We start from the raw sequence: 27,702 nt of genomic DNA on the forward strand, positions 1-27,702 counted from the left end.
TCGCACACCTAATTCCCACGTGCAGCTGCTGCAGCTCCATATGCAATGGCACGTGCCTGAGGCCAGCGAAGCAGCTGCACAGGTGGGCACACAGGCATGGGCACAAACAACCGCACGCGTGTGCACACAGGGATGTGGGCAGCCACAACTCGGGTGCGCTGCTGCACACAAGTACACGACAGCCTGGCTCTAGGCACTGCATTACAAATAAAATCCTGTGTAATGGTGACCTGGAAAACCGAAGCTAGAGCCCAACCCTGGCTTGCTTCCTTGACATGGATAAAAAGGTGGGTTTGGCCAGTTCAAATGGACGCAAATTATTAGAGAGATTTAGATTACACATCCGCAAGAACTACTTCACGGTCAGGGCGGCTAGGAGCTGGAACCAACTTCCAAGGGAAGTGGTGCTGGCTCCTACCCTGGGGGTCTTTAAGAAGAGGCTTGATGCCTACCTGGCTGGACTCATTTGAGTCCAGTCTTTTCTCCCGCCCAGGCGGGGGGTCGGACTTGAAGATCTACAAGGTCCCTTCAACCCGACTTCTGTGATTCTATGATTCTATCACCAGGCACATGGAGCACAGCTTGGCACTCGAATGGCACCCAGAGCTCTGGTGGTGCAGCGGTCCATGGTCCCCAGCCCCGGCCTTGCAGGCCATGTGTCCCAGGAGACCCTCCCAGGCTGCTCGTGGCCACAGGATGCGGCTCCCTATGGCAATGGGAGGGCAGAGGAGAAGGCTGCCATGCTCAGTGCTTACTCTTGTTCACCCCAGTGACAGTGGGGACCCTGCTCCCGGCACTGGGAGTGGGACGTTCTCAAGGCCAGGCCGGGTTGGGTGCTGGCCAAGCCAGGCACAGTCATTTGCTGCCAGGAAGACACGGGCATCAGGCAGGAAGCTGCTGACTGCAGATGCTGAGGGACAGCACAGCGGGGCTGCTTCTAGGCCCAGGCAGGTGCCTCTGCAGTCAGCTGCTGGGGAGGGACAGGCCCTGGGGCACAGCTGGAGAGGCGAGGGCTCTGACAGCATCTCCTGCTCAGCACCCAGTTGGTGCTCAGCGTGAGCACACCCCCATGGAAAACCCCTACCTTGTTCATACCGTCCTGTGTGCGTGTGCAGTGGTGCGTGTGCAGACAGTGCTGCGTATGTGCAGTGTTGAACATCTTGATAGCAAAAAGCTTCAAGAGCCACAGTTGTGGGCAGGGAAGTCTCTGCCTCTGCGTCTCAGACTAACCAGCTCTCCCTCCTCCCAGCTGCAGGCCTGGTGGAGGGGCACGATGGTGCGCCGGAGCCTGGGCACCTACAAGGTCATCGCCAAGAAGGCACCGGAGGGGAAGGCGAAGGGCAAAGACAAAGGAAAAAAGGAGAAGGCCGGAGTGAAAAAGTGACAGCGACGTGGCCCTGCACCAGCTTTGGCTGCTGGGCCTGGAGGCCTTGGCTGAGATGGGAGAAAAGATCGCTACTGTGCATGAGGAGGGAGAAATAAAGCATGGGCAGAGCTCAGTGCCAGGTTGGGTCAGGCTGTTGGGAGCAGCTTGTGTCCCTGGCAGAGGGGCCTGCAGCTGCTGCCTTGGGCGAGCAGGAGTCGCTGGCTGCCAGGCGGTTGGTGCCCGAGGGCGGTGGGAGCTGCGCCTGGGGACTGAGGCGCGGACGTGCCGCTCAGCGCATCTGTTGTTAAGCAAAGTGAGCCGGGTGGTCCCACGGGCAGCCGAGACGCGCGGATGTCAGCACTTGTGCATCAGGAAGTTCCCCCGGCTACCCCCGCATCTGCGCTACCAGCAGTGCCCAGCTGTCAGCACCACTGCAGCCAGCGCTGTTGGGGCAGGGGCAGGGGCAGGCAGCGCAGGAACCGCGTCCCCTCACATCTGGGAGAACTGAAAGTCTGTCCTTGCAGGGAAGGGTATGGCCCAGAGAAGAAGTGGTGTTCAGCAGAGGGCGCAGCCGTGGGGGGCAGAGGGAGGGAACGGGCCGCAGGCAGTGCTGTTTCCCAGACGGCTGCACCCCTCGAGTGCAGTGGGGCCTGGGGAGGGGAGGCAGGGAGAGCAGGAAGTCCTCTCACGCTCAGCTGGAGGCTTCCAGTACCCCACCCCAATAGGCAGAGCAGGCTCTTCTCCTGGCAGGCCACTGCCCAAGCACTTTGTAACTGCGCCCAGCAAAACCCTCCCAGGTGCACGCAGCAAAGCTATAGCCCGAAGGGGCTGGAGCCTGCCTCAGCCAGGTGACAACCTGCTGCCCGCTCTCCCTTCCGCAGCGCGGACAGGGATTACCCCTGCTCAGCGCACATCTGCACCCCGGCTGCTGACTGCAGCAGGCGCTGCATGGCAGGCACGGCTCTAACAGCAACTTGCACGCACACAGCTGACGGAGCTGTTTCCTGGCAGGGCCAGCATTTTCCTTGCCCGGGCTGTGCTGACAGGTAGCCGTTTCTGGTGCAGTTGGAGCGAAATCACTTGAGATATGCGTCATAGGGAGGTAGGGAAAAGTGCCCTTCTACCTCCCCAAAAGAACTGAGCACAGAAGAGCAACGCCAGCTGCCATCTGAGGCCTGGCACAGACTGAATTCCCCCTGGGGTTGGTGCCTTCAAGCAGAGGAGGGATTAAGAGGAGATGACTGAAAAATGGTTTCTAAAGAGATGCTCTGTGCTGGCCTCTCCCGTCTGGGTCCCCCTTCCTCAGCCAGGTGCGAGTGCCCTCGCGAAGGCAGCTGTCAGTGGATGCCGCTGGTGCTGGTCCCAGGGTTATTCTGTCACCTTCCTTTCCGGGGCCAGGAGTCCGACTGGGCCTCCGGAGCGAAACCCGATCCCGATCCCCGAAGCGCCTGCCCATTGCCAGGAGTCGGAGAAGCTTTACAAAGCCCAGCTCAGGCGAGGAAGCCCCTCTGCCCCTGCCCTAATAAGAATGAAGGACATCTGGTCCCAGGGGTGGCCAATCTGTTGCTCTCCTTGGCTTTCGGGTCATCGAGAAGCAGAAGAGGAAGCTGGGGAACACAAGGGGCCATGCGACCGAGCTGCTGGTTCAAAAGGAGATTTCTTTCCGCCGCCATGAGCTACAAGCCGTGCACCTCCAGCCCCTCCCCAACGCCAGTTCCAGCTGCGAGTGCCTACACAGCCCCGGGCGCCGTCATCAGTGCAGAGCCAACGGGGACCTGGCCTTTGACAATGCAAGCCCCCGCCCTGAGAGGCAGAGGAGTGAGATGGAGCGTCACAAAGAGCAGCCTGCCCCAGTGGCGGCAGGGGTGCCGCAGCCCCCGTCCTGGTCTGGCTGGAGGAGGGTGGGAGGACGCCCAGGCATCCATTCTGCAGCCTCGCCGGGGAAAAGGAGAGGTTGCGAGCCTTCGGGAATGGCACGTTACGGAGGCGAACGGAAGAGAAAAGGATGAAGGCCGAGGTGCCAGAAGCAGCTGTGTGCAATAGCTAGACGGAGACGACGGACAACAGAGAGCGAGAGGGCCGCGCGAGGGCTGGCTGAGACACGGGGTGGGCAGAGCCAAGCTGCGCTGGTGCGTGATGCTGAGGCTCCCCTTAGCCTCCAGCTCAGGCACTGGAGTTGGAAGGGGAGCGGTAGGGAGCAAGTGGGGGGCTGTTCAAATGAGCCCGAGGAAGAAGGGCAAGTGAAGCCACGTGGCTCCAGGAGTGTGGTGAGGACGAGCCTTTCCTGGCCACAAACACCACATCGTTGCCCGCAGCCCTCGAGCTGTGATGCTCGAAGAACGAGTCGCTGCACGTGAGCTACTTCACAGCCCAGGAAAACGCGCTGGCTCTCTCAACCAGCAGAAAGCAAGCACACGCCTGACGCGCCAGCAGCGAGCCACCCTTGACGCAAGGCAAGAAGAAAACTTTTGGTTCGTGGAGGTTTGAAAACTTTATTTCAAATTACCCAGGTTTTTCTGCTTTCCTTATCGACGTGCTGTGAGTGCATGCTCCTGGCAGCGGGCAGGCAATTTAAAATAAAGTACACAATCTTTAGACTTTATACTTAACAGTCTCAGACATTATGGAATGTATTTACAGACATACAAGTATAGGGTGGAGCTTAAAAAAAACCAACCTTTCCTCTATTAATTACACGTTTACAAGGTTTTCAGAAGTAACAAAATTAGATCAGTTTGGAAAACCTCACAATATCTGTACAACGCTATTTTTTCTCCCCGCCCCATGTCCAAATTCAACTCAAAATCCTCTGTTTTGAAAATAAAATCCTTCAAAGAACCTCTTGAAGGGTAAACTGCTGGGCAGCGCCTCGCCGCTGAGAACAGACACGTTCGTGCTGGGGTGAGGGCTGTTGAGGAGAGCCGCTGTCCCGGCTGCTCCTTCCCTCGCTCCCAGGACACGGAGCCGCTCTCACGGACTGCTAAGTGCCACTTCCATTTCTGTTTCCTCGCACTGTGGAGCTGCAAGGTTTGGTGCCTGGCTGTAACCCGGGACCTAACAGAAATGTACCAAATGCTTCGATGGATTTTTCTTTTTTCGCAAACAGAAATGACCCAGAAAGGAAAGGCCACTGAGCCTTGCTTTAACGCAGAATAAAATTCCATCTGCACTTGCTTTACACTACCCCTTGCAAGGATACAACAAACATTGCATGTAGACATACCAAGGAGTCCTACCCTATTTCATTAGGGAAGAGAACCGACATGGGTTTTGGTACAGTACATTACAGAAACCAGGCTTGGATTTTTGTCCTAAACACCTGCCCAGGGTTTAGTGTTTGCCAGCGCAACAGGAGTCGAGCCAGCGGAACCACACAAGGCCCAAATGGTTAAGCAAACCGTTTTTTAAAACCGTACGGGCATAAAGCCCGACCAGGCCTACAAGCAAGATTCAGCTGTACATTTACGCGCCCTTGGTGGCAGTGCCTGGTTTTCTAATACGCGGTGAGAAGAGGCCGTGTGTTGAAGGCTGGACTCAGATCCAAACCCATCGCTTTCTAAGAGCTAACGTTAACGAAACGTTCAACTTCCACCAACCTGACTCTCGTTCCACTCGGCTGTCTGTAGGTCCCAGAAGCTGTGCTGGAACAAACTACACACTTTCATATTCCCACGTTTAAAGCTAACAGATTTCTTACAGTGGATAAATCTACGTGACCTAAAGCAGGGTGTGATATTTAAACAGTGCATGTGACACAATATCTAACACTGAAATTCAGACGAGCCCAACACGCCCTTTCAAAGCACATCTGGTGTACAGCAGACGTGTCTATGGTGATAGCAGTGAGTGGCAGAAATCTATATCCTCCATTCAGTACAGTGGCAGACTTCAATGAAAGGTCTCCATTTGTATCTACATCATCCTTCAAGGCCCACCCCGTCCCCCGCAGCCTTCAACAGGACCCAGGGGCGGTGACAGGGAAGCTACAGCCCTTCCAAAGGGAGGCTCTATCTATGGAGTCCCTCACCTCCTTTCTACATTGCAAGTCACTGATCTCACCGGATCCAAAGCAGGGGATGGAACCAGCTGTGCAGGTCTAGGTTTAAATATCCTTCACATTTCCCTAGATTTGTGCTCTGATCGGGGGGTGTCAACACCCACCCGCTGTCCTGGGACGCCAGTGAGGCAACTGCTACCACAAAGGACCTTGGGACAATTATGCAACCCAGGCGGGAGCAGGAAGGGGACCTGCAAATCAAAAACAAAAAAGTCCAGCCAGGCCCAACGTTTTCATAATTGTAACAGTGCTATTTCTGTCCCTCCCTTCCCTCATTGACCCCACATCCTTTCGGCTTTGCTGGGGCACTGAATCTACCCCGTAATGGGACATCACAGGTGACAGGAGCCCCCCGCGCAGGCCGTGATAGTGGCACCGTGGCCTTCCGGGACACCTCCCATGAGCCAGGGACTATCGAGAGGATTTCACGGGGGAGACATGCATTTTTACAAAGACGTGGTCCTGGCCTGGTGGGGACCCCACCACGTGGAGATCTGGGCTTTGCGCTGTAACGCCCTTTCATGCAGCAAAGCTGAGATTTGGTCCCTCTCACTTGCACGTTGGAATCGCTGCTTTTTGCGTGAGCAGCTGTGCCACGGTTTCTAGCCCTGCCGGAGTTTTATTGAAGGTGCTGGCAAATGCACTGACGGAAGTTCCCCTTCACAACACGTCGGTGCTTTGCTAACACAGCCAGTGCTCCCGGGCTCTGCGCAGCGGGGTCTTTGTGGGGGCTGGCTGGCGCACCATTATTTCCTCGTGGATTTCTAATGGTCGCTCGGAATAACTCTGCCCTGCTGCAAAAACAGGCTTGAGATCTGCGGCAGGAAAACCTTCGCTTGTTTTGGGCAGCAGGTCTGAGCCAAGGAGCCAGACTGGCAGAACCAAGCGAGTCTCTGATCCTGCGAGGGGGGGCATTTCCCTACAGATGCAGGACGAGTTCCCAGCCACAGATGGACTTAAACCACCCAGGATGCTAATGTGCTCAACGCAGGTATTTGAGCAGTTCGGGCGTAGCATCTTCCCCTGCAGCGTGTGCTCCGCGTGGCAGGAACGAGCAGCATCTTCTCCGCTGGGGTGGCCGGGGAATCGCCTGCGTTTTTAGGCTTGGGCCCTGGTGGGGAAGCCGTGTCATCGGCCTGCCTGGCTCTGCACAGCTCTAACCTGCGATCATTATGTGCAACGGTGCGTGGCAGCTCACCCTGCCGCAAATCTCCGGGGGGACATTGCAGTGGAAATGGCATCCCCCTCCCCACTTTGGAAACTGCTCGTGCTAGGAGCCCGGGAGTGTTTCGACCCTCCTGTGCATCAACCACCTGCACGGTCAGCGTCAACACAACTCCTAACAACCAGACACGTGAATTCCCACCCTCCTCCCCTCCCCACACCCAGCGTCCCTTCATAAGGGGTTAAAAAAAAGGGAGGGAGGGGAAGGGGAGTAAAAAATGAAATGGAAACTGGTGCGATCTCCAAAAAAAGTGGAGAAATGAAACAAAACATTCCTGTCAGGAATCAGGGGAACTAACTTCCTTCTTAGAACAGAGCTCTGCGTGCGTGGACAACTGCATCAGCAGTGCCCTCTTCACCGTCTTCCGCTTAGCCAAGGGAAACCAAAAGGTCCTGGAGGTCTTTAAACAGCAGACAAGTGGTGATGCTGCTGCTTGGGGGGCGCGAGCTCCAGAAGTGCCTGGACAGTCGCTGCTACCTGGGCCAAGCCCTTCTCTTCTAAAATATGCAGAGGCAAACATAATTGCTCCTGAATGGGGAAACAAACAAAGACAAAACAAAGAAAAGGGATGAAAACGATCAACCAAAAAAGGGAAGGAAAGAAAAAAAAAGGCAAATTAAACCAGCAGGAGGAGATTGAAATGTGGAACGTTATCGACTTGGAAGGAACAAACAAAAACATGGATGGACGTAGCTCTTTACCTACAGACTGTGACCGTGGGAAGAAATCCACAAACTCTGGGACAATCAGTTTATTTATTCAATCAGGACTCACGGAAAACATGTTACAAATCAGGAGGCTTGTGGGGGGAGGAGGCGAGAGGAGGGACAGCGGACATCTGCCTCCTCCGTCATGCAAACTTAAATGACATCACCTCGATGACATCGGGATCGGACTGACGGGTGGGGTGGAATCCACCTGGCAAGCACGATAAAATGCCGAGAGCATGACAGAAACCACGTTTACATTTCTGTACTGGACCAGGGCTGTGCGAGACACTTTTAAGTCCCAGATGTGGACGAGCCAAGTCCCTTTTTTCGAGCCTTTAATCGAGTGGTATCAGTGCGTGGCTTGGAAACGCTGGAGGGACGGCTGCAAAGCATTTGGGCGCTTGGCAGCGGCAGGAGATGCACTGCACACAACAGACCCCCCCTTAAATGCTCTCAGCCCACATATTTGCTCTGATCTCTCCTCTCAGACAGCAGAAAGCCCTGGGAACAGCAGAGCACGCAGGCTGCTGCATGCCAAAATAGGGCCTCGTCTGTATGAAGGACTGGACTGCTTTGGATAGGGAGAAACGTCAGCAGTGCTGTACTACCAGCCAGGCTACCGTGACAGAGGCAGTGTACGGTGAAGCAAATATCCTTGCTGTATGCATACAAAGGGTCAGTCAAGCTCTCCACTATTGGCCTTGCGTGTTTAATACCAGCAGCATCAAAAAGTGTTCTTATTAAGGAACGGCAGGTTAAAATACAAAGTGTGGAGCGAGTTCCCAAGGCACCCATTCAGAACCGTGCTATTCTGGGGGGGGCTACACATTGCAGGGCCTGGCCCCGACCCCCCTGAGCTTGTGCTCCCACTTGAGCCTGCCGCTGTCCGAGGCAAACCAGTGTTTCAGCCTGAGACCTGTTCATTTAAAAAAATGGGGCACCCCAAATTTGTCATCCCAGGAGGGCCCCGAGAACTGATGCACGGTTATGAAGTCCTAGCAGGCCAACCTGTGCTTCTGCACGGGCTGCTTGGGAGCTAAGTCCTTCAGAACGGGGAGCGGGCGCAGGCCAGGCCTCTTGCATGGAGGGGATGAATACTGACACATACTCCCTCCCCGCATGCCTCACAGCGAGACGGATCCCCCCGCCAGACCTGTTTTAATAAACTGGCAGCGGGTACCACGGGGTCTGGAGGCAACACCTCATGAGGAACGTCTCTGAGGCTCTTGCTGACTTCTTTTAGTTTTCACTTTACATCTCGAAGGAACATAAAGAAGCAAGGGGACAGGCGTTGGAATGAATCCACACCACGGAGAGAGTTAGGACAAGCAAAAGGGCTTAAAGCTGGAACGCACCGTTAGTGTCAAACCCGAGCAGTTTTCATCACAGTGTTGATTAAGAGAAGTTAGCATAGGCAACTGAGTTAAATTTTAGTCCGTACCAGTAAAGAGTGCAAAAATAGCTGCAATGGGGATTTGTTTTCGTTTGAATCAGCTGTAACCCTGACTTCTGAGGAAGGACAGTGAGCCAGGTCCTCGGGCAGCGCTCTCAGATAGCAACGCCGTACGTCAGCCGCAGCGTTGTCAGGAAACAAGGCAAGCAGCTTTCCCCTTGCTCCCGCTGGTCTTGAGCGACCCTGTTCTAGCGAGAGCTCAGTGACCCGGCCTGTCTGCTGAGCAGCATTTCCACTGGGAACTGCAGCAACTGGGCTCCTGCTGTTATCGCAATAACACCACTTGAGTAAAAACACCAGTAAAAGAGCAGCTGGCCAGACCTCTCAGGACGAAGAGGAATTTGTGGAAAGACACCGCGAAGAGCCACGTGGACTTGCCACTTACCTGTGACTGAGTCGGCCCTGAGTTTGGACATCGCACTCCGAGGAGATGTGGCCTCTCGCACGCGGCTGCTCGGCTCTAGGGGCTCCCTGAGAAATGCATGAAAGCACCAGAAGGCAGCGGGGGCTGCCCGGTGGAAGACTACATGAGCTCTGCGAGCAGCGAGCCTGACGCCCGGGACACCACGGGGCAAAGTCCCTGGGCAGGAAGGAGTGTGCTACAGGACAATCTGGACTCCAGCAGCTGCTGAAGATGTCTGGTCTTTTTTTTTTTTTTTTTGAGCATGGCAGGGCGGGGCATCAGACTGGATTTAACACACTGGTGCCAAGCCTGATATTTTTCCCCAGGGCATCTCCTGTACAGGCCCCTGGGCCTGATGGAGCCGGAAGAAACACACTGAAGCAACTCAAGGTTTGCTGATGCTCTGATTGTGCTTCCAGCTCCCATGGGTTGCTATTCAGAGACTCAAATATGGGAAACACACTCTGCTAGGGAAGGGGAGGGGGGAAATCCTGAGGACACAAAACCTAGAGCACTCCTGATAAAAGCACCAGGCCACATCTCCTGAGACTGCGAGATCAGGGCAGGAACATCGACATTTGAAGAAAACAGAATGCACGTTATACATCACTTTCCATCAGGGAGTCTCAAAACACTAGACAGGTGTGGGGAGCACTCCCATTTTGCAGACGGGGAAGTGGAGGCACAAAGCGGAGATGTGCTTTTCCCCACCATCACACAGCTAGTTGATAGGGCTGTGACTAGCACCCAGGTGTCGTGACCCAGTCCCCTGCTCTGCCCAGCGGAGGACAGTTCCTTCCTTGTATGTAATATACTGGCTAGATACCACACAGCAAATACGAACTGGAAACGGTGTCAGGGATGGTCACCTGGCCGTGCCGGAGAGCTTATAAATTGTACACGTCCCATCCATTGGGGGAGCAGAGGGAATGCACTTATACACATAGTTCTTGCCGAAAACAAAAGCCGTTACCAAGCCCTGGAGCGATGCGGCGCCAGCAGCACCACCGGCCTCCAGCTAGAGGAAAAAGACCCAGCGATAGAACATACAGAGCGTTAGCATTAGAGTGCAGTAAAACGCCACAAAGCCCCAGAGCTGGACGGAAAGGGAGACAAGAGCGGATTCTTCTGACTTTGTCCCCAGGGAAAGCAGCGTTTCAACTGTCCCTTTAACGCTGAGATTTAACTGCAGAATGTCAGAAGGGGAACAAAGATTGTCCTGTCCGGGGTGTGAGAGCAGGAAGGGAAAACAGACAGAGAAAAAAAAAAAAGAAGAGGTCAGTTGGTTAGTTGTACAAACATCCACAAAGCAGACAGTCATCAGACATCTCAGATATACCCAACGAACACGAGGAGCAAGGTACAGCTGGCTACTTATAAAGGACCTGAACCAATTCTGCTCAGAAAATCCCTCTCTGTACGTATTTTTATGCTCGGGGCTCTGGCAGACCAGCTCACTTCTATTTCAACAAAACAGGGGGCACTTCGCGTCAGTCCTGGGGCAAACCAATTCCACCTTGGAAGTAAGAAATTTACTGGATAAGATTTTTTTAAACTACTGCAAGCTCCTAGGGAGGCTTCCAGTCCTAAACAATTAACACCTGCTTAATTGGTGTCATTCTTCTTCCCACAGGCAGGCAGCACTGACCTGCCGCTGATCTCTGGATGCCATACCCTGCAGAGACACCTAATACTTGATCGCAGGGCTTCTGCGGTCTAAAACTATTGGCATTTCTGGACCTCTCACCGACCTTCAAGAAGCAGCTGCTGCAAACAAGGAGGGGCAGGAGCATATATAGCACATCACAGTGCCCAGCTTGGTTTCTTTTCATCCAAAGCCACCACAGCATGGCATCTGACAGAATTACTCTGAACCAAAAGCCGGGCTCTACACAAGAGCCAGCCTTTACAGAGTAATGGACAGTAACGAACTTGCTGTCTTAAAAGGCAAATATTTCCGCACCGGCCCACCCTCTGAGGCAGCCCCATGTTTCCATCATCTCAAAATTAAGTGAGAGGACACACGTGCAGGCAACTTTTCACTTACAATACAGCAGAATGCCCTTCTTTGGGAGGATATCCCCTCTTCTCACCTCAGTTCCATGGGAAGCCCTGGGAAGGGGGGTACGTGCAGCGTTCAGGGAGGGAGCCCATTAGTAAAGAAACCCAGAGACCTCCTTCTTTAGGAGCACTCATCTGAAGCTCAGTGCAGAAGAAATGAGAGCACAGGGAGATGTGAGGTGATTCAGCCCCACCTGCTTCTCTGAATTTCATGTAACCCAGACTTAGCAAAGCACACCTGAGGCAGCAGGGAATCGCAGTGGCTATATTTCACTTGCCCTGTCTCCCAGACTCCATGAAACACACAGTCGCTTGGAGGCCGACAAGGTGTGAGATCCCGAAGTCCTTCCGGACACCCAGGTAAGGTGGCACTTCAGAACAACACACCGCTGATGTCCCACCAAGCTCCTGATTTGTCTGCACAGCTCCCAGCTCTCCAAGGAGCGAGTCTCAAGACCTTAATAGGCAGCTACATCGTTCTTGTGCTACATTCTTGAGGGCTTGAGACAAACACCTGTAAAACAGCTTGCAAGCAAAGCCACTAATGACTTAATTCAGGCATATATTGCACTAGCAGCAATTGTCAAGAGACAATCAGTCTCAGAAGGAGTGGGGAAGTGTGTCACTAGGTCCACTTTTCCTTTTCAGGAAGCAAACAGGAAAAACACAACTGCAACAACAGAAATTCTAACACTTGCTTCTTCATATAAGAAAACAAACCAATTAATACAGTGCAGGAGGAAAGAAACCACAAATAGCTATTAAAATATCCTTTTTTTGCCCCAAGACAGCTGCTGTCAGATGCCAAGTGGTGGAGAGGAGGAGAAAAAATAAAAGAGGCAGGTGGACTATGGTGTGCTATACCGTCTACAGTATTTCCTTCTTGGGCTCTTGTCCTGACAGAGAACATGCAATGCCTTGGGAAGGTGAGGAAGGATTCCAGAAGGCAGCAGAGTTTTAGAGCAAGGACATATAACGAAGGAGTTATGCATAGGATATTTATGCAGAGATAGTCAACATCAGAGAAAATGATTTCTGGTTAGGCAATCACAAGTGCTCTCCTGAAAGGTCTGAGTGCCAGGTTTTATTCTGAAGGCACAACAGAAACTTTGGGCTCCGAGTGAACGCATAGGAGTCTACCTCCAGAATGTATTTCCATTTTTTTAAAAGGCACCAAGTATAAAGTCTTAGGAAAATTTGAATGATTTCCCCCCCCACAATTACTATAGAAGTAATGTACCCCACAAATGTACAGGACAGCATCCAACTGGATACAGCCATTGTGAGCTTGATGCATATCCCACACATCCAGTGTGTCCTTTGTAAAGCAGTGACAGCAGCTATATGTTGCTACAGAAGAACACTGCGGACTCCCCCAACCGCGACAAGAGCAGCCGGCCAGTTACCTGAGGCACGCCGATCTTTCTGCAAGCTTCCAGGAAATTCTCCACGTTTCGTCTGCATTTTGCCATTGTCAGTTTGGGCTGCAAAGCAGGGAAGAACACACGGTATTCTTTGGTTTAAATCAACTTGTAATAAATCCACAGGCCAAAAAATGCATCCTGGTGACATAAGCTTGTGTAATTCAAAACAGAGCTCTGCTACAGGGAACTCTGGTATTTCCTTGGGCAAGCACGAGACGAGGAGCCCACTCACGAAGCACTGAGACGGACAACTGGACAGCCTGTTTTCTTACACCTTGCTGTGCAGAGATCACTACTCCCTTTTTTCTAGTACTACTCCTTTTTTTCTGTTAAAATGTCTGCTTCAAAAGGATGCATTCTGCTGGTCTTAAAGCCATGCTTAGACTAAAACAAAGACATGTGACTGCAGTAGAGTATCCTCTGACACAGCAATTTCACGACGTGAATATGCAACATGTACCTCAACTGATAGGCAAAAACACAAGCTAGATTAAATCAGCTAACAAGTAAGCTAATTAGGCTAATGAAGTAAAGAGTAAGCTAATTAGGCTGATGAACGTTTCAGGCTCCTGCATTAGCATCACTGCCTTTACTCAGACTTTAAATATCAGCAAAAGAAGAGACGAGACCAGGCCTGTGCAGAGACATGCCCCCTCTTTCCTTGGCACAAGCTACCTACAGCAGTGAAGCCGTGGATGGCCGGCAGAGAGGGGGCAGTAATGAATGCCAGATTAAGGCCAGATGCCAATCCCTTTCCCCAGTGGAGGGAGAAGGGGTCGTAGAGGCCACGTCATGGCTCAGCCCCACGATGATCCCTGTTCTTTTCCAGGGGTAGCAAAACTCCAGTCTGTCCCTTACTCGGAGCTTATTGCAAAGCCCTGATTGAATTGATCTAATCTATATGATATAATCATATCATCTACTGATCTAATAATATAATCTATATGATTATAATAATGTAGGAAAACACAGATGAAGATCAGAGAGATCTGCATCATGCAGTGAGCTTGCTGACCGGCTGCTGTAGGAGTATGTTTCTGTGGATTCCCATAATCTGTCTTAAATACCACCAGATTTAGTTAGGCTGTTATCTAAGCCATGGGGACATCTGTTCAAAAGAGCCCACAGAAGAGGGACCACAATGATACGGTACACAGAGCTGTAAGTGCTAGTTAAGAGCTCTAGCCAATGCAAAAGAAGTCAAACCAAGGCAGAACTGGCATGTTTCAGTCCTCCCACTCCCCCCAAGACTCTTGGGTTCTCCTTTTTTTATTCATCCTATTTTCAAACAACACAAATGACTGTAACAAGCCAGTTGTCTGCCTGGTGGACAGCAAAATACAAGTTATCGCTCATGTATTTTAGGAAGGGAATAGAAGGGGGGGGCACTGCATGGCTCTGCTTGGAGTCTAATGAGGGTAGTGTTCAGCTAAATCTGCAAGGAGCAATGAGGGAAAACAGGTGATTCCTAGGTGAGACTGATTTTCAAGGAGCTTTTCATGGGCAAGCAGATTGTTCCTATCTTGTGGTTGTTGTAGGTAGGTTACTGCTTGGTTTCCTCAAAGTCTTTTTATAGTCAAGAGATTTTTTTTTTGTTTGCTTGTGTTTTCTGTGCACACATTTGTTGGTGGTTAATAAGAAAGTCAGAGAGGTTGTACTTTTTCTGCACTGCTTTACACACTTTTAAAAGAAACAGCCCCAAATGTTCCAGTCCCATAAAAGCTAAGTAATTTTTGAAATATTTTTCTGCTGCCTTGTGTAACTAGTGCCATGCATTGCCCTAGAATGCATTATACAAAGATCAGCTCCTTTCTCTGTATCTCCTCACAAATGCACGGCTGAGCTGATCTGCTCTGCTTCAGGGTCCTTGAACAATGCATTTCACTGAGATTTCATAGGAGAGGAGCTGCTATCAATGTAAACGTCAGCTAGGAACAGGAATCAATTCACATCTTCCACAAAGGAATTATGACTCCATTTTTCTGCTGTCTTCCGAACCACACTGTGACTCATAAAGGAAAATGCTGTACATTTCTACTAGCTGCCCCTCTGTATTTCTTTTGGCTGGTGAAATATCCTGTATTTTGGTTCTTGTGTTGAGTCCTGTCTTTTGTTTTATAATAATATAAAGCTTTCTAATCCTATATTTAGCTCTAGCACATGGTATCAGATGAAGTCACTGTTTACATAAATGAGACAAAAGCAAATCTCACTAGCTTCCCCTCCCCGTGGCTGGACTAGGCAAGGGAGACTGGTATTGTCCCAAGTCAGCTCAGCAGTAGAAGAGAGCGTTTTGCCCGCGACTCCCACCTAGCCTACAAAATAACGCAAGGCCACCGTAGGTAGCTACAAACACTAAAAACCTTGTATACTTACTACAGCAGGCGACGGGACATGTATGCTGGGAACAGATCGAGGCCGCACATGATTGGCTAGGTGGCAGAGAACAACGCCATCAGTAAGAGCAGCTCCGAGATCGCTGGGCAAAGATACTTTCAACCGTGACTCAATATTCTGCAAAGGAAGGAAAAGAAAACCACAACGCAATCTAAAAAGCCAGTTAAATGGGTAACAAGAGCTGCTCTTTGCAAACTTTCATTCAACAGAATATTTCATAGCCCCCTCCCGATACGCCATGGCTGGCTTCTCAAATGCCAGTGTGGGTCACCAAGGCAGGATCTGTTCCCCACTGGGATCCACAACTGACCACTGGCGAGAATGAATGACCTAAAAGACAAATGAGTTTTGGCTGCACAGCACATGGCATTAATACAGCACCAGAGATAAAAGTACATTGCTCAGAAGTGATGAAAACCACAAATCCAAGGGTGAAGAACCAGTCTCAGAAATGTATTCAGAAGGCAGCTTTACTAAACAGAAGTGAAGAGAGCTGCCCACACAAGTCTTGGAGTGGAAGCAGCCACAAAAGGCCAGATACTATTTTCCTGTAAAGAAACACTGAACTACCAAGTACCATCAGTTTATATTGGTTAAAACAAAAGGCAGCAGCAAAGCACAGTGTTTATGGCAAGGAGACTAGGCTCACACGTCCTGGATTCTTGTCCTATTCACTCACTGCAGGAACTTGCGTGAATCATTATTGCACACCTAAAATGATTCTGTTTTTCACACTTCAAACCCTGGCCTACGTGGGAGTCGACTCTGAGGCTAGTTTTATGCAAACCACTCTACAGTCAAGAGGACAGAGGTGCTACAACAGCACAAAGCATCATTTAGAAAACATGTTGGGTTACAGGTTCCTTTACGTTCACAAGCAGAAAGAAAAGAATCCAGAGCTCGGACTGCTTCTGGTCACTATGCCCAGAATCCAAGCCGACGGAGCGGGCAAGAATTTCTTCCTCAGTGACAAAAGTCTAAAATAACAAATGGCAGCTTACAACTCTGTATCAGAAGGAAATAAAGATTTGGGGGATTCCTCTGGTTAATGATCACCTGTGAATGCAGGGGAGATCCCTAAGCTCCTGAGCATAAACAGGAAATATTTAATGCACTCCCAAATGCACCTGTCTTCGCGTGAACACAGCAGAATCGCAGCACAGCCCCTTTTTAATTTATGATTCAAGTTGAAATAGAACCATGAAACCTCAGTCACGGACCAGAGTCTCACTGGACTAGGGCTGGCACAAATAAAGAACAAAACGAGGGTTTCTGCTTCAGTGGACAAGACAAGAATCAACAGATGGATAGAGAGAGGTGGTGGGGCATAAGAAACACTTAGTTAACACTGATGAGCATGACAGGGAGTACCCTTAGCTCAGCACATGCATCCTCTTGCCAAATTTTGGTTGACTTTTCAGGAGTGATGTGAAGATGAACGATGGACCACCTTTGCGGAGGCTTATGAACTGCTCCTTGCCAACAAGAACATGGGACTGCATGGGAGAAAGCACAAAGTTGCTTGTTACTCTTTTGAGCAAGGGAGCAATGAAAGCTGGTATTGCTGCCCAGCCAGATACAGGAGTCAACACCTTGACTGGGTGGACAACCTGCCACAAGTGGCACAAGCAGCTTCTGTGACACGTGGCACATTAGAAGGCAGGCAACAAAGCAGCAGGAGGGCAGGGAGCAAAAGGCAGTACAGCAGATCAGGCAGGGGAAGGAGATGAGTGGCATTCAGGGAGGACACAGGGCTTAATCTGTGGCCCCCACTGCTGTATGGGACATGACATTACACAACACAGGAAGCTAGAGAACAATGCACCCAGAAGAGAGGAAACAATTTTACAATGTAAAATGATCAAAATTGAGGGCATGTGTGAAATGAGACAAATCCAAAACAGGAGAGTCACATTAGCATTACGCTTACAGTTTTCTAAGATGTCAGCGTATTAGTTATCGTCAATATGTACCTTCCGCAGCTGCTCTATCAACTCCAGCTCCTTCTCGCGCTGCTTGGCGTTCTGTCTTGCTCGAGGGTCTGTCGAATCATTAGCAGAGACCAAGGCAGAAGGGGAAGATGAAATAACAGCTAGAAAAATTGCATACAGGAAAAAAGCACTGAAAATGGCTGGGAAGGAATCTCTATCCTGCAGTGTTACATGGGCACAACATACAAGCATGGGTACAGCACATTTCCCTCCACATGCCCGTTTCCTTCATTAGATTAATAATTTAAGGATTTCCATGCCGTGTCTTGTACTCTGCTTCGTGCAGCACATGGGGTTAGACTGATCCACAGACTGGATCACACCTGTGGACCAACCCCATGCCAGATCAGGCCTGCAGAGTGACCCTGCGTATGGGATCTGGACCCATGCCACTCATCCAGCCTGTGGGGCTGGAAGGTTTAGCACCATTGGCCTACGGTGTTTCCATACCCAATTAATTCTCTCTCTTTTGGTCAACAAATGCCTCCATGAAAAGAATTTCAGCTGGATAAAGTGATGCCAAATGCAGCTTCAGCCTTATTATGAAGGCATGAGTTCTGATGTTGTTTTACAGAACAATGCAAAGCCTGTGAAGTTGCTTTTACCACTACCAACTGGCTTTAAACAGCACTTCCATGGGTTCCTTACAGCTGAAAGGATAAGCCCAGGAGAGCAAATCCCACCCCCCAAGTGCATACACACGCATGTCACGTTCTGCCTTCCTTCCATCTCTTACTTCTACATTTCAGCATGGCAAAAACACTGGACTAAACCATGAATGGGACTCTAACGGTTTATTCTAGGAACGCGTAACAGGAGGCACCCAAAGCTGGCTCTCCAAAGCTAGCTTGAGGAGAATAAAGCTACTGCTAAAGTAAGAAAACCATGCAAAAACTATCCAAATCCAGAAATGAATATCATCTAGCAACAGTCATTTCTCCAGCTGCACAACCTACCTTTGTTTGTCTCATCCCTTACAGCTGCTCGGAAAAGGAAACTCTCAGGTCGCTGGGAAGGGTTTCTATAGGAAGGAGGAGCAGCAGGGCCAGGATATTGAGGGGAAAGGTGGACTGAACAAATGTGGAGAGGCACAGGAAGAAAAAGGTTAGCATTTAATAGGAAATGGGTTCGGCAAAGCATAAATTAAAAGAACAAAATCAAATTACAATATAATGATGAGAAACCAGATGTCAGCCATGCCCGAGTAATGTGAGAAATACACAAGAGCCATGCATGGTACAAGGCACAGGGCAGAAGACAACACCACTGCGGCACCCGCATGCAGTCTCTCTCATGCACTGCTACTAACAGACCTTGCTTTCAACAGGCCACCGGGCCAATGCCTGCATCACAGCCTGGAAGCCATCAAGCCCTACTATTTCCCATGAATATTCCGCCATTCCTAGTGTCAGTTCACAGACATGGTCCTGAAGAGACCTGAACACCTATGTGTCTCGCACGGAACAGTCCCATGCACACGGAGGAGCACATTCAGCCATGTTAACTATGCAAACAAGCAATTTAATCCACTTTATTGCTACTTTTCAGACCTTTTGCTCCCCCTTCTCGCTTACCTGTCTGAGTTGTTGGTGAACCAGGAGAGATGGCAGATCTGTCATCACTCTGTGGACAGAAAAGAAGAGGGGAGCATAAATAACCCTTACTCAGAGGGGCTGTGACTAGTTTTTCAGAAGATACCAGCCACCTAGATATATCTAAGTGTACGTGTGTGTGTGTGTGTGTGGGGAGGGGACATGACCCATCAGATTGTACCCTTTCACCCCCTACAGATGTACAATGGACCTTTCTTTTGCAGAACTGATGCTGCTCCTCTAGGAATAAAATGGCGAGAGGTATTGCTTCTGGAGGAGACAAGCGGAGTGCTGTGTCTATACACCCCCCAAAACAGTCTGTTCTTTTAAAGGGAACACTGAAGAACAGGCAATTACATGTCATGCAAACATGCAAGATGGCAGCCTTGACGTCAATACATAGCCTGCTCCAAGTCTCTGCCTGAGCAAAACTGGTATTAAAAGCACCTCTCACTCCCTTCCCCTCAATTTGGAAGATACTGTGGTTCTACTAATGGCAGAACTAATATGAATCAACAATTCCTTGTGATGAACATATTGACTATGGAATCCAGCAAAACCTTTTTAACAACAGAGGAAGACGCCTAGGATATTCACACATAATGTTAACAGCAAACTTGCAAAGAAAATAAAAGTTTTTCCAATAAGCTACAAGTCAACAGCAGCCAGATTACCAGATGGTTATGGGGAGGAAAAATAACCTTGTAAAGGAAAGGTGACAGGAATCAAGAATCTAACCACCAGTTAGTCCACACGGGGATCAGACTGCTGCTAGTTATTAGCCTGTTTTCATGATGGAGGCCCAAGGAAGACTTAAAGTTAAAACAAGGGAAGACCAGTTTCATACCCAACCTGAATGTCAGATTACACTCTGATAGATTAATACATGTTAAAACAGGCTCGAAGATCCAACAGAGGCTTCCTGTTGCCTTTGCTGGTGAGCAATAACAGCTAGAGATACCTGCACAGGTCTGAAGGCAGAGGCATGTGGTAGGGTGGTAGCACAGCCCTCTTGATTCAACCCTGACAGCGACTGAACACACAAAGAAAGAAAGAGAAAGAGGAGGCAGTGCCAATGTTAGCAAACAGCTGACAAGATGTACCAAAGCAGAATGCGCCGGTGGGATTAGCAAGGGAGCGGGGGGGTTCTTACAAATTCTCAAGTGTTGCAGAGACATTCAGTAGACAGAAATGCCAGAGTACTTCTTGGGCAAAGCTATTACAACCCCCCAGCCTACCCACAAAGACATTACTACTGATAAACTTAAGAGAGGGGCCGTTTCATTTCAGACATGAACACTGAATGGTAGGAGCTCCTTCAGTCAAATACTGTCCCGGTCACCACACTCACCAAAGCCAAAAGAAAAAAAAAAGAAACATTCTCTTCTCAATTGTTCTATCCTGATTAGCAGATTAAATTAATGGATTTTGAACGTTTTTAAAATCCCAATTTCTCTGTGTGTACAGTAGGCTGTTTTCTTAACCTCACGGAAATACAGGATACATGACTGATACAGAAATATATAAACTGTGTAGTGCCTGTAAGAGAAACGCACCAACCTCTGACCATTTTCACATGAAAACCCAAAATGATCTTTGAGTTAAAAAACAGGCAGGATGAATGAGAGTCTATAGATCAGAGAGGAGGTGAGGTGCAAACCACCCAAATGTTATACCGCGTAACTTTAGTTCAATGTTAAGAGATTTGGAAGAGGGTTCAGGTCTTCCCTTTTACACAGCAGTAGTTCTTTTGACTACGGAAAGTTTTTAAATCAATAGGTACATCTTGAAGATCACAGTTCATCTTTCTATGGACTCCACAGCCAGCCTGACTGCCCTCTGGGATGACCAAAAGGAGCGTGGAGGACGGAAGTGCATAGCCTGCCAAGTGAGAAAGGGTAGTCCGCATGAACATGCGCCGACTACCCAGCCTGACTGCTGCCCTGGCCCAGGATTCAAACACACCGAGGCCTTGCACTGAGTGAACACCCCGGGGTCAGCACACGGCACTTTCACCAGTGGTGCTGTCTACTGCTACCCCTTCCTGAAGCTCCAATCCAGAGCTGGCCTGTCAGACCTTCTGGATCATGGCACCAACTGGATTGTAACTTTTGCGCTACTAGGGAACATGCACAAAACAGTAACAATTGGGGGATGGGTGAATCAGGAAAGGAACAGGACAACACCTGAGTATATCAAACCATCATTGACGGTCCCCCACACCCAAGATTGACCTATACAGACTTCACGTTCGTGGAAATCTTAACAGAATGATGAACTGTCTCTTTTTCAAATGTACAGCCAGAAAGGAGGAGACATCACTTACAGGGGCCATATGCTGTAAGAGGGGGGCTAGCCTAAAGCAGAAGCACCCTGGGGATCTGAACAACTACAAGAGTCAACCCCCAAGAGGACGGTAGTACAGGAGTGGGGATACAAGGGGCTTCAGGCCTCACTTGACATAACAAGCATTAACTGGCTTTTAAACAATGCCCAGAAAAGGGATTTGTGCAGGCCAACACTGCTAACACAGCAGTTTGTTTCCATGACAAAAGTGCAAGACATCTCTGATAGGGGCTAACCCAATGCACTACTGTATTCACAAATGCTACATCCACCAGCAGGCAAGGGGGAGGGAAGAGCAATACAGGCAGGGTAAGAGGGCCACAGAAGTCACACACGGCATGCGCTTCACCTGTTTGAGCGTCCCCGGCCTCCTTTTAATGGTATTGGTGTTACTGTCAATCTCAAACACAAAGAGAGGCTCAAAGCCGTTCTGTCAGGGATGGCAGAGGAAAGAGAGGAAAAGTGAGGCAAAGAACCACCTTGAGGAGACGAAGGTGCCAAGAAAAACGACCTGCAATGCTGCTCTTGGTGCCAGGCTCCTACATCAAAGTCCACCTACGATGCACAGCTCCTTCCTCTGCCCTTGGTCCCCAGGCCCAGCTCTTTTTCTGAGAGTTTCTCCTAAGCTAGGATGTATTGGAGGGCACAGGAACTGTGCAGAGCAGAGCCAAAACTAGGACTCTGCACAAGGCTATTACGCTGCAACGCCCGCTCGTGATGGGAAGCCAATTATTAACGGGCACCAAGCACCTGAGAGTGCTCAGAAGGATCTGCTACCCCGGCACCAGAGCCAGCTGCCTTCACTACTTGCAGGTGTCTGTCTACCTGTGGTGCACAAATACACACTAGCCCACATGTACAAAGAACTGAGGTCCCAATGAGCTGAACATGTTGAAAGATGGTCCCAGGCCTACAAGAAACAATGAGGTGTGAGAGGTGACGCGAGCAAGCACAGGAGAGCATGCAACAGCGAGCGGGGTGGGGGCAGTGAAAGCAGCAGTGGTCACAGCACGCCAGCTGGGAAGGCCTGGCAGGTCCTCCAGTCTAATCTCCTCCTCAAGGCAGGATCATCCTGCCCTCAACCATCTCCTCCAGCTGCTCTTATAATCCTGGAGACTAACTAATCTGGCCCACTGCTAAACCACTCTCATAGTTAAAAAAAACTCCTTCTAATATCTGACCTAAATATGCCTTGTTGCAATGTAACGCTGTTAATTCTTGTCCTGACCTGGATGGCCAGAGAATAGCATATCACCAACCCCTTTATAACCACACTTCATATATTTGAAAACTGTTTTCTCTGAGGTCTAAGCTTTGTAGGCAATTGCAGAAATGAACTAAGGGGACGGGGGTGATCAAGCCCAACTAGACTTGCACTGTTAGCACTATGAGGCCCTACACTAATCTCAGTTTGAACCTAAGGACTACTACAGAGATTAAGGCAAGCACGATGCAGTTATACTGTTCAATGGAGACAGGGATAACGTCTTCCAAGGCACCAATGATTCCTCTCATGCATTCTCTTTTGTGACAAGAGTTTACTCAGCAGTCTAGCTGTTGTTAGTCAACAGGATGAAAAGTCCAGCAGTATCTAAACCTACTTGCAATCGTCTCATCCTACACTGCAGATATTTGAAGAAACATGGAATCTAATCTGCACAATTAATGCTCAGTTCTGTATATTCTGGGGAGAATGAACTCTTATGAAGAAGAAATGCCCTGTTGGACCTGGTCCTGGCCACAGGCAACGACTTGGTAAGGGGCCTCCAGGTCCTTGACCACCTGGGCGATAGCGATCATCGCTTGCTGGAATTCACCATCCAGCGCAAGGTGCCAAGGGCCTGCAGCAAGGCGGTAGCCCTAGACTTCAAGAGGAACAACTTCAATGAGTTGAGATTAGTGGGAGAGGCGCTGGGGTTCCTGAGAGCAGGGGAGCTCAGTGCCCAAGATGAGTGGTTGTTCCTTAAGGAGATGATACTCAGGGCCCAAGGGGTGACTATCCCAACAAGATGCAAGGGGGGCAAGAGTGCCCAAAAGCCCCCCTGGCTCACCAACGGCGTCCGGAAATGCCCAATTGCCAAAAAGGCGGTGTACACCCAGTGGAAGGGGGGTGCTATCTCCAAAGAGGAGTACACCTCCTCTACTCGGGCCTGTAGGGGGGCTGTCAGGAAAGCTAAGGCGGACATAGAGCTAGGACTAGCGTCCAAGATCAAAGATAACAAAAAGTCCTTTTTCAAATGTATAGGGAGGATGAAGAAAGCACCAGGAAATGTGGGGCCCCTGCAAGATCCTCTGGGCAACCTGGTGGTTGCGCCAGAGGAGAAAGCAGACCTCTTTAACCAATTCTTCACTTCCCGTTTTCTTGTGCAGGGACCAGGACTTCCCCACCGTGATGCAAGATGGACTCAAGGGGAACACCTCCAGACCTCAGGATGGGGAGGACTGGGTTAGAGAGCTTCTGCAGGGGCTGGACGTGTTCAAGTCAGCGGGTCCAGATGCTCTCCACCCCAGGGTGTTGAGGGAGCTGGCAGGGGTTATTGCAGGGCCCTTGGTATGGCTTTACGAGCACTCGTGGTGCTCGGGCCAGGTGCCAGACGACTGGAAGGTAGCCAACGTGGTCCCCATCCTTAAAAAAGGGAGGAGGGAGGATTTGGGCAACTATAGGCCCGTCAGTCTTACCTCAGTCCTAGGGAAATTCTTTGAGAAGATCCTCAAGGAGCACATCTGCGATGGGCCGGCCTCAGGGATGATGCTCAAGGGCAACCAGCATGGTTTCATTAGGGGCAGGTCCTGTCAGACCAACCTGACTGCCCTTTATGATCAGGTCAAAAAGGCAATGGATGCAGGTGTCGCCGTGGACGTAGTCTTTCTGGACTTCAGCAAGGCCTTTGACATCATCTCCCACCCCATCCTCTATAAAAAATTGGGCGACTGTGGCATTGATGCCTACACAGTCAGATGGATTGCAGACTGGCTCAAGGGTCGCACTCAGAGGATGGTGGTGGATGGGTCATATTCAACCTGGGGAGCAGAGTCCCCCAGGGCTCGGTCCTCGGGCCCGCGCTGTTCAATTTCTTTATCAGCGATTTGGACAACAAGGTGAAAAGCAACCTGTTTAAATTCGCTGATGATACCAAATTTGGGGTGAGGTGAGCACACTAGTAGGGAGGGAAAGACTGCAGCAAGACTTGGATAGGTTACAGGAGTGGGCTGACAAAAACAGGATGCGTTTCAATACTGACAAGTGCAGGGTGCTGCACGTGGGGAGTAGTAACCAGCAGCACACTTATAAGATGGGAAACTCCCTTCTTGAGAGCACGGAGGCAGAAAGGGATCTGGGAGTCGTTATTGACTCCAAGATGAACATGGGCCAACAATGCGAGGTCATGGTTGGCAGGGCTAACCGCACCTTGTTGTGCATCCACAGATGCATCTTGAGCAGGGCCAAGGAGGTGATCCTCCCCCTCTATGCGGCACTGGTCAGGCCGCAGCTGGAGTACTGCGTCCAGTTCTGGGTGCCGCACTTCAGGAGGGATGTCGACAACATTGAGAGGATCCAGAGGAGGCCACCTGCATGGTCAGGGGACAGCAGGGCAGACCCTACAAGGAGAGACTGTGGGACCTGAAACTGTTCAGCCTTCACAAGAGATTGGGAAAGACCTTGTTTCCCCGAGCACCCCCCCATTGCACAATAAGGAATAACAGCCACAAGTTGTTGGAGAGGAGGTTTAGATTAGACATCCATAAGAACGACTTCCCAGTCAGGGCAGCTAGGAGCTGGAACCAACTTCCAAGGGAAGTGGTGCTGGCTCCTACCCTGGGGGGCTTTAAGAAGAGGCTTGATGCCTACCTGGCTGGAGTCATTTGAGCCCAGTTCTTCCCCTGCCCAGGCGGGGGGGTCGGACTTGAAGATCTACAAGGTCCCTTCGACCCCACTTCTATGATTCTATGAAATGTATGCTTAGAAACAGGAGAAGGTAGCTGCACATCTGAAAATGTACTGCTTATTCCACATCACAACGAACTGAGATAGTTTCATCTTTACAGTAACTAGTCTGCTGAAGGGCGACATTTGAAAGTGACTTAAAACTGACAGGGAGCAAGACACCAAAAGAAGGCTGAAAACCTGAATTCTTCTTTCAGTGACAGGTCTAGGCATCTGTGCAAGCACCAAAAAGTGCCAGGGGCAGGGAGGAAGTCAATTAAAAACAAAGCTCATTTGCTTTGCAGTCTCCTCATGTGCTGGCTGCATTTTATGCTGTTTTCTTATAAGAGAGGTGAAAACATTGTTCAGAGCAAAAGCAAAGCAACTTCACAGTTTGCAAAGCTCTGATGTAATGAGGGAAATGCCCAATAAAAAGGTCTCTATTACAGTTCTGCATAATACTCCATTGTGTTCTAAAACAGAATAGTACTCTCAGATTTGAAAGCAAGTGCAATTGTTAGAGTCTCTACTGAAGTAAAAGCAGATACCATTCAATAAAGCTTATCTGCAAGTTTAAAACTACAAAATTGCTGTGGTCAAAAAAACAAGATCCCCATCACTACTTCAGTTTTTCAGCAGAGGGGAAAAAACCCACAGTGTAGTTTCCCTCTGACACATGGAACTTGTGCTGATAATTTCTGTCTGTGAGGAGGGGTTAAACATTTAATGCCATTGTCCATCAGGAGAAGAAAAGATCCTGCTAGCAGTGAAAAGACCAATACAATTGCATATTAAATTCATAAGGATGGTGAAGCTGCTGTTGAAGAACAACTAAAGGAGGCAAAGAAATTGTAACTCTGAACCCAAACAGTTTTGGATGCTGACTGAGAACTTGTCCAAACCCAAGAAAAATGTTCTTCTCAAAAGGAATGTATTTTTAAAATCAATATAAATATTAGCAATGTATGAGACTCAGTGGTTCACACTTAATTGCCAGAAACAGTCTTCCTAGGTTAGAAACTGGTTCCTAGGTATATATTCCCAGAACTAGGAAATCTGTAAAACATGCTTAGCACTTCACTAGAAATGGGACTTATGGAATTATAATTTAGTAATTAAATAAAAACAGAAAAGAGGGAAATATAAGACTTGATTTTAATATTGTCCTAAGAGCCTGGCTGTTGTTTGGTGAATTATGAAGGTGTTAAACTTGACTGAGGTTATTAAAAGAAACCAGCAGTGATGGGAGGTCCACAAAACAGAGAAAACACATTATGAAAAACATCAACCCAGCCATGCATCTCACATGAAACAGCATATTAATATATCACTACACCGATTGACTCACAAAGATAAACAATTCCTTTGTATAAGTCTTAAGTAGTCCACTGACAACTGAATACTGGTTTTAAAATCATCACTTTTCTACTTTATGTTTTTCCTGATTTCATTATCCGGGAATAAGAGCAAAATATGTTCTGAACTAAATGATAGTGATGATAATCTATTATTTCTACACACAGCATCAGGCATGATCACAGTCAAAAGGAAAAGGTAGGCTTAGCCTACCTTAATTTATTACATACCCTAAATAGCTTTTGTCCCCCCTACACCTTAACTGTATTTAATGTCAAATGAGGCATCTGAGCACCATAAGCCACATTTAGCCTTCTGCTTCAATAGCAAACCCAAATGATTTTTTAGAGAGAGATCTTAACAATGTTGACCTCTGGGCCAAAGCTCAGTGTCCCTGGTCTACGAGGATAATGCTGCTGAACATAGGAAAACTGAGGCAGACAATTGAAGGGTATGTAACAGGAAAACAAATCTGAGGCATGCAGTCATGCAATGGCAGGCAGATCTGATGCGTTTTATATTGGCAACAAAAGGGAGAAACTACTGAATTAACTACGCTCCTTCATTACTACAAATCTCTAAGATACCAGGAAAAAAGAAATAGCATAAAACATGAATGAAGTAGCTCTAGAAATGTATAAACTTTGTAAGTGTCCCAGACCGAAGATGTCAATGAAATCATCACTGAGAAGCAGCAAAATAGAGGCAACCACAGAATATTTTGTGATCTCTAGAGTCTGTACAGGGCAGCTTTCTCTTCTCTTGTGATAGTCTATGATCACCGAGACACTGGATCTAACAGATGAGCAATGGCTGGTATGCCAACAGAACAGAGGAGGCTACCCCTCTGCACTTTAGATGAATGCAGTAATGCTGAAGTGTTAGGCAGTGTGCTATAAACCAAATAGATGCTGTCCTAACCTGGACTAACACGATAAGGGCTGTTTTAGGAAGTGTTCACTATCAGCATTATTTCATTTCCCTCTTACTAAAACAGTTTAGCTTTTGGAAACATGGAAAGGGAAAAAAAGTGAAGTAACAGTGGATGCATGGCAGATGCAATGCTATGAAAATTTCATTGTATGGTTTCAGCATTGGAATTCATTACAAAAAAAAAAAAAAAATCACTCAGAGAAGATGGCCATGTTTTATGCTATTTAGATTAACTCTAGAAAACCTCTCTAGTCCGAGCCAGTCACAACTTCATGCTAACTCTATGTTCTAGGTGTTGCCATGGAAAATGGCCAATACGTGCAGGGTTCTTACCACTAACAAGGCACTATCATCAGTGTGCTGAGACCTTCTTGATGGGAAGGGGCACTGGGAGGTGGGAGAGATGGAGCAATGTCAGAAACAAACAAAACGACACGGTGTGTGAACACGCACAGACATTCTG

General features: G+C 49.1%; 2 protein-coding genes across 10 annotated transcripts in view; one reads left to right on the forward strand and one right to left on the reverse strand.

Moving 5' to 3' along the window:
• DRC9 (dynein regulatory complex subunit 9) overlaps window positions 1-4,057 on the forward strand; it is a 36,257-nt gene extending 32,200 nt beyond the window's left edge. For both annotated transcript variants that reach the window (XM_090053523.1, XM_090053522.1), the window contains exon 10: window positions 1,250-4,057. In XM_090053523.1, the coding sequence (XP_089909649.1) occupies window positions 1,250-1,384 (135 nt within the window). In that variant the 3' untranslated portion in view covers window positions 1,385-4,057. The remainder of the gene's footprint in view (window positions 1-1,249) is intronic.
• Window positions 3,859-27,702, reverse strand: part of LRCH3 (leucine rich repeats and calponin homology domain containing 3) — a 101,250-nt gene continuing 77,406 nt past the window's right edge. For 4 of the 8 annotated variants that reach the window (XM_090053521.1, XM_090053518.1, XM_090053519.1 and 1 more), the window contains 7 exons: window positions 27,573-27,626; window positions 18,662-18,710; window positions 18,044-18,157; window positions 17,070-17,188; window positions 15,076-15,213; window positions 12,682-12,759; window positions 7,390-10,433 (listed from right to left, as the gene is read on the reverse strand). In XM_090053521.1, coding sequence (XP_089909647.1) covers window positions 10,233-10,433; window positions 12,682-12,759; window positions 15,076-15,213; window positions 17,070-17,188; window positions 18,044-18,157; window positions 18,662-18,710; window positions 27,573-27,626 — 753 coding nt within the window. In that variant the 3' untranslated portion in view covers window positions 7,390-10,232. Of the gene's footprint in view, window positions 7,177-7,389; window positions 10,434-12,681; window positions 12,760-15,075; window positions 15,214-17,069; window positions 17,189-18,043; window positions 18,158-18,661; window positions 18,711-27,572; window positions 27,627-27,702 lie in introns of those variants that run through there. The other 4 variants (XM_090053520.1, XM_090053517.1, XM_090053514.1 and 1 more) reach the window with 4 other exon arrangements.

Source organism: Crocodylus siamensis, chromosome 6 (assembly GCF_052110815.1).
Source record: "Crocodylus siamensis isolate JL-2025a chromosome 6, ASM5211081v1, whole genome shotgun sequence".
Lineage (NCBI taxonomy): Eukaryota > Metazoa > Chordata > Crocodylia > Crocodylidae > Crocodylus > Crocodylus siamensis.